The sequence below is a fragment of the Drosophila innubila genome, assembly GCF_004354385.1.
Source record: "Drosophila innubila isolate TH190305 chromosome 2L unlocalized genomic scaffold, UK_Dinn_1.0 4_B_2L, whole genome shotgun sequence".
Taxonomy (NCBI): Eukaryota; Metazoa; Arthropoda; class Insecta; order Diptera; family Drosophilidae; genus Drosophila; species Drosophila innubila.
Window position 1 is genome coordinate 15,682,607 of NW_022995372.1, and position 5,121 is coordinate 15,687,727.

Consider the following 5,121-nt stretch of genomic DNA (forward strand, 5'->3'; position numbering starts at 1 on the left):
GACGTATATTGCATTATCACATTATCGCAATTTCATTTCATCTGAGAGCACGTCGCATCAACATTTGCCAAACAATTGTTCAGAGTTATACAAAGATTCGCGCTGTTAACAACGTTAAATCATTATTCACAATGTTTATTAAGTGGACGGGAGCATTGTTTTGGCTGACTTTATTGATATCGATATCTTGTGCGGCTCTGGCTACAGGGTATCAATTTAACGATAAGGAATCTCAGCAAATTGAGATTGTATTCGAAGGATCTTGCAGATGTCGTATGTTTGGCCATTGTGTTGCGAGGACTTTTTGTGACTGAGTTTCAGTTGGAAAACCACACAAATAAAACAAAAATGTATATTTAAACTGAATTGAATTAAATAAATATTGATTTTGATGCTTACCTAAACATTGTATTATCAATAGAGTAGTGGGTTTAATTTTCCGACTTTTCTAACAACATTGAAAAATATTTAAAATAATAGAATAATACAGCTTGCTCTATATTTATATTTCGCAAATAAATGTGGTATTTCTATAAATGCACTCATAAATTAATATGATATTGTACAATTTAATTTCCTACATTTCTTACCTACAAGGTTGAATTTTACCAAATCTTGTTCATATTCATTTTAGACTACACTTTAAATATTGTTTATATTAGCTTATAAATATAAATCAAAAAAATTAAAGAGAATATTTTTAGTTTTTCAATTGCATTTAAAAGTGTTTATTATCATCAATGGGATCGTTTAACCATAGTAAACATAGGGCGAAGCATATCCCACAGCTGGATAGCCTGCTGAGTAAAAGAATTGTGGATTGGGAGCGGGATTCGGACCGGGAACAGGAGCCGGCACAGCCATAGCCAGAGCGAGGAGGGCGGCGAGCAAAAGGAATACCTAAAAAAAAAAAGCATAGAATTATTTGAAGTTAATGATTAAAATTATCAAATGTTCAAACAGACTCTTACCAGCTTCAACATGATGGGAAAGTTTCTCAGCTATCGACTTGAAATGCGCACAGAACTAAACTGCAGTTGATGTTCGATTGAATTCGGGCTTATATAAGAGAATGGCAACATTCCCATTGCCAATTCAATGATATTTTGACATCATCATTGGGCGTCATTAGCACACGGTAGCGGGTGAAACCGATAAGCTGCTTAGCCTCCTCCTCTTCAAACTCTTCCTGCCACTCGGCAAATGCCCATTGTGTGTTGTCATCATCGTTGCAGTGTCGCGTTGTTGCCTTTTAATATTCAATCTGCATTCGTTAGGCGAGTTATAGCTTCAATTTTTGCTCTAACGACAGTCTAATAGCTATCAGAATGTCAGCATGTATCTCCATATGAGAATCGTTAGCTAAATATACAAAAAACAACAGCAACAAAGAAATAAAATAAAATCAAAATAATGCCCCGCGGGTTCTTTGTACAAAAAAGTATATTGTTTCTTAATCCGGCTGCATTGCACAATTGATATGGAGCGACGTCGTCATTTCCAATCAGTTTTTTGTCAACTCACTTAGCTTCGAGTACTCATATTTCTTTTTTCGACTGTGCTTTGCTTTATTTTAATCAAAGTTTTTGTTGTTTTAATAAATGACGAAATGAGCAAAAGATTTGCGTACTAAACGCATACTAAATGATCTGTTTTTAGCCGCATTTGAACCTACAACTTTAACAGCTGCGTTATAAAATAAATCATATGTCCCTAGCTAAAAGATGTCGTTTTCTAGAAGAATACTTAATCAATCACTTATTCTTTCTTAAAAATTACGTACAGAGAACACAATCTTTTAACCCTTTCGACCCCAACGTTGCCTGTGGGAAACTTGGCTGTTTGACAGTTAACTGTGAGCGATCCTTATGTTTTCGTTATATGATTCTTTATAATATCGTAAAGTATATATGTTTACTCAAAGGGTGAGTAAATAAACTCACATTTGGAAGTTTTTAAACAAAGTTATTTTCAAATGTCTGCACCTGCCTCTAACAAAATATTGTGGAACATACTGTACAATTTTCGAAGACATTTTAAATTAAGTAATTTTTTCTGTGGTAGCGCCCAAACCAGTGGGCGTGGCGACTTCAAATTTTGGCTTAATACTCCTTTAATTAATATAAAACGATTCAAAGTAAAAAAAATGTTTAACACCACAGGTGAAAAGTTGGGGTCGAAAGGGTTAATCAAGGTTTTAAGAATCTAGGCACTTTATGAATTTATACACAAATGGTCTTAAAAAGGTTTTTTTTTATTATTTTAACAAAACAATTACTTGAGTAACTGCATGTTATTTTACAGTTAAAAGTAACTTTTTATATTTTTTAAAAATTGCATCCTTTTAAAAAAAAAAAAAATAAGTTAACTCATTTAATTGTCGGTCAAAGAACGAATGATATCCGAGTCTCCAGGATCAGTAATGGACAAAATGCAGACACGAAAGTATTTTCCGCAGGCGGTGCCCAATTCAATGTTGCTCCCACTGTTATGTTCGACCTCCGATTTGGCAAACATGGCGTAGTATTCAATCTCGGACTTTCGCAAAGATGGCGTGTTGTTGGCAATGAGCACAAGTTTGGCTTTTCCTTGACGCAGCGTCTTCAGAGTCTGCTTGTATCCCAGGCAATATTTTACGGATTTCATCGCAAGACTTATTTAACGAACTAGCTCCATGATAAAAGTATATCATGCTCGAAAATTTTTCGTAGTTCCAACATATTTTACAAAGTTCCTTTAAGTCATTTATATTAATTAGTTTAAAAAAAAATTAAAATTAAAATTCCTTGGAAAACCGGATGTGTAAATATTCAACTGATGCCGGTAAAAATCATTGAGAACTTCAGAATAAATTAATTTAAATTTAAATGTGTATGTTAAATTTTTATTGCGCATAATCAAATAAGTAATGTAAAATCTTTGCAGTTCTTCAAAGATTTTTGTCTTCTTGTCTGATTATTATGACTGATGCATTAAATTATAATGTTCAGCATTTGTAGTAAATAAAAAATTTAATTACATAAATATGCAAGCTGAAAAGCGTAATATTTATAAATATGTATATCATCAATTTTCGATATAAAGATTTATTTTTCTATTGTACACTTTTAATAACAATATTCCGATTGGAATATATTTAGTTTCTGTGCTGATTCGCAATTTAAAATTCGTACATTTCGATCATTTATCACTTTAATGTCTTCAAAACAGTGAAATAAGCCTTTTGCCAATTAACATGCAATCCGCATAACGAAAATTCTGGCTGACTGGCCCAAGAACCAAACAAAACAGTAATCACTTTGAAGGTCAGTTTTTGCACAATACACCTGTACTGGGAATGTGGAGAAGTGAATGCTAATAGTTCCCGAATCATGAGTAGGCGATAAGAAGCCATTAGAATGCGAGACAAAACTATCAAAACAAGAACAGATATCATTTCTATATACACTCTCAAAAACACTTTATGGTTTCAATTACACATTTAATGACAAAATGTTAATACCCTGCTCAAGTGTATACTTTTTGGGACAACCAATTAGATGTATTATAAATCTGAGCAAATTCTACTTTTGTTGGTCATCATAAATAAGTCATGAGCATCAGTTTCGAGTATAAATAGCCACTGAATTTGATCGAACAGCATCAAAACATAAAGTGCAATTGTCTCAATAACATCAAAGCAAACAACAAACAATTCTATCAAAATGTTCAAGCTGGTAAGTCGAAAGCATGCGATAAGGAACCCCTAGGATACCTCTTACTAACTCTCTTGTTTAGCTGGTTGTCTTCTTCGCCGCCCTTTTCGCTGTTGCCCTTGCCGTGCCAGCTCCTGCTCCCCGTGCTGCCCCCGCCCCTGTGCCAATTGCCAGTCCAGAGCCATCCCCACAATTCTATTATGGTGCCAGTCCTTATGCTTACAGCGCATACTCCGGTTACTCCCCCTACTCGTACTATGGCTAAGTGCAAAGAGCTTACGGCAACAATGATAACTGACGGCGACTGTAACCCGCAAATGGATTCGTGATAATGGACATGAAATAAACACGCGCTGGCAATTCTAATTAGGTCTTTAATAATAAATGCTTATAAAAATGCAAAAAATAAAACAATAAAATATATCTAAAAGCAACTAGAATTGTTTTTAAATGTCAGTATCGTGAAATTATTGGAAAAGTAATTAAACATGTCTTTACATTTATTTATTTGAACATACTTATCAAATATAAACATATTCTATGCTGCCATCATGTTCCAAGGCCAAGTTATATTTTGTGCATTTTTGGATGATAGACATTCATGTGGTTCCATGGTGTAATGGTTAGCACTCAGGACTCTGAATCCTGCGATCCGAGTTCAAATCTCGGTGGAACCTGATGATTATTTTTATTGGTATGTCAGTTGTTTTGTTTTTTTTTTTTATATATAAAAGAATTTAAGTTTTAACCACTAATTTTAAACTTAATTTTTAATTGTTAAACCTGCAATCGAAGCTTGAATAGTTGTAAATTTTAAGGTCATTGCATGTATTTTATTTATCTTTTTTTCTCCAAACACAATTGACGCTTATAGTATAGAACTGAGAAGAAATTATTATAAAATTGTAATTTAAAGTCACCTTGAAATTGAATTTTCAAGTTATTATTTAGCGTTTAAATGCTGAGCGTATTAACTAAATGAATTTTGCCATCGAACTTACAAGCGGTTCCATGGTGTAATGGTTAGCACTCAGGACTCTGAATCCTGCGATCCGAGTTCAAATCTCGGTGGAACCTGAACTGAAGTTACTTTTTTCACATTTTAAAAATATTTACAGATTACATAGAAGTAAATAACTATTAAGTTGATGCATGTTAGAGTTATTTAGTCAATTCAGTCAACATTTATTAATAATAATGTTTTCTTTTTAATACAAAATGCAATAGTTTTGCATGGTTTGTACACCTGCTAAGTACGCTGATGGTTTGTGTATAGAATGACACTGTGCTGCCAGACTGTTGGCAATGCTGATGTGGCAACTCTGCCTCCAGCTGTTTGCCAAAAACAAAGAGAAAAAACACATTCGCACATCACATTACTATTTGCTTATTGCAGTTTTTATTTAAGTTTTGGTAAACAAATGCA

At 33.5% G+C, this 5,121-nt stretch overlaps 3 protein-coding genes and 2 non-coding genes across 5 annotated transcripts; 3 read left to right on the forward strand and 2 right to left on the reverse strand.

Annotated features, from left to right (window-relative positions):
* Positions 1–697: 697 nt before the first annotated feature.
* Positions 698–1,070, reverse strand: LOC117780612 (neuropeptide-like 4). The gene is made up of 2 exons (XM_034617209.1): positions 972–1,070; positions 698–900 (listed from the first exon to the last, which is right to left on the reverse strand). The coding sequence occupies exons 1-2, from the start codon at positions 981–983 to the stop codon at positions 751–753; spliced, it is 162 nt and encodes a 53-aa protein (XP_034473100.1). The 5' UTR covers positions 984–1,070; the 3' UTR covers positions 698–750.
* Positions 1,071–2,310: 1,240 nt separating this feature from the next.
* Positions 2,311–3,184, reverse strand: LOC117779880 (60S ribosomal protein L30-like). The gene is made up of 2 exons (XM_034616218.1): positions 3,174–3,184; positions 2,311–2,653 (listed from the first exon to the last, which is right to left on the reverse strand). Exons 1-2 carry the CDS (start codon positions 3,182–3,184, stop codon positions 2,374–2,376), a joined length of 291 nt encoding a protein of 96 aa, XP_034472109.1. The 3' UTR covers positions 2,311–2,373.
* Positions 3,185–3,642: 458 nt separating this feature from the next.
* LOC117781182 (neuropeptide-like 4) lies at positions 3,643–4,129 on the forward strand. The gene is made up of 2 exons (XM_034617928.1): positions 3,643–3,716; positions 3,778–4,129. Exons 1-2 carry the CDS (start codon positions 3,705–3,707, stop codon positions 3,958–3,960), a joined length of 195 nt encoding a protein of 64 aa, XP_034473819.1. The 5' UTR covers positions 3,643–3,704; the 3' UTR covers positions 3,961–4,129.
* Positions 4,130–4,300: 171 nt separating this feature from the next.
* On the forward strand, positions 4,301–4,372 carry Trnaq-cug. Its single transcript has one exon. It is a non-coding gene; the product is annotated as a tRNA-Gln (tRNA).
* Positions 4,373–4,700: 328 nt separating this feature from the next.
* On the forward strand, positions 4,701–4,772 carry Trnaq-cug. The gene has a single exon. It is a non-coding gene; the product is annotated as a tRNA-Gln (tRNA).
* The last annotated feature ends 349 nt before the right edge of the window (positions 4,773–5,121 follow it).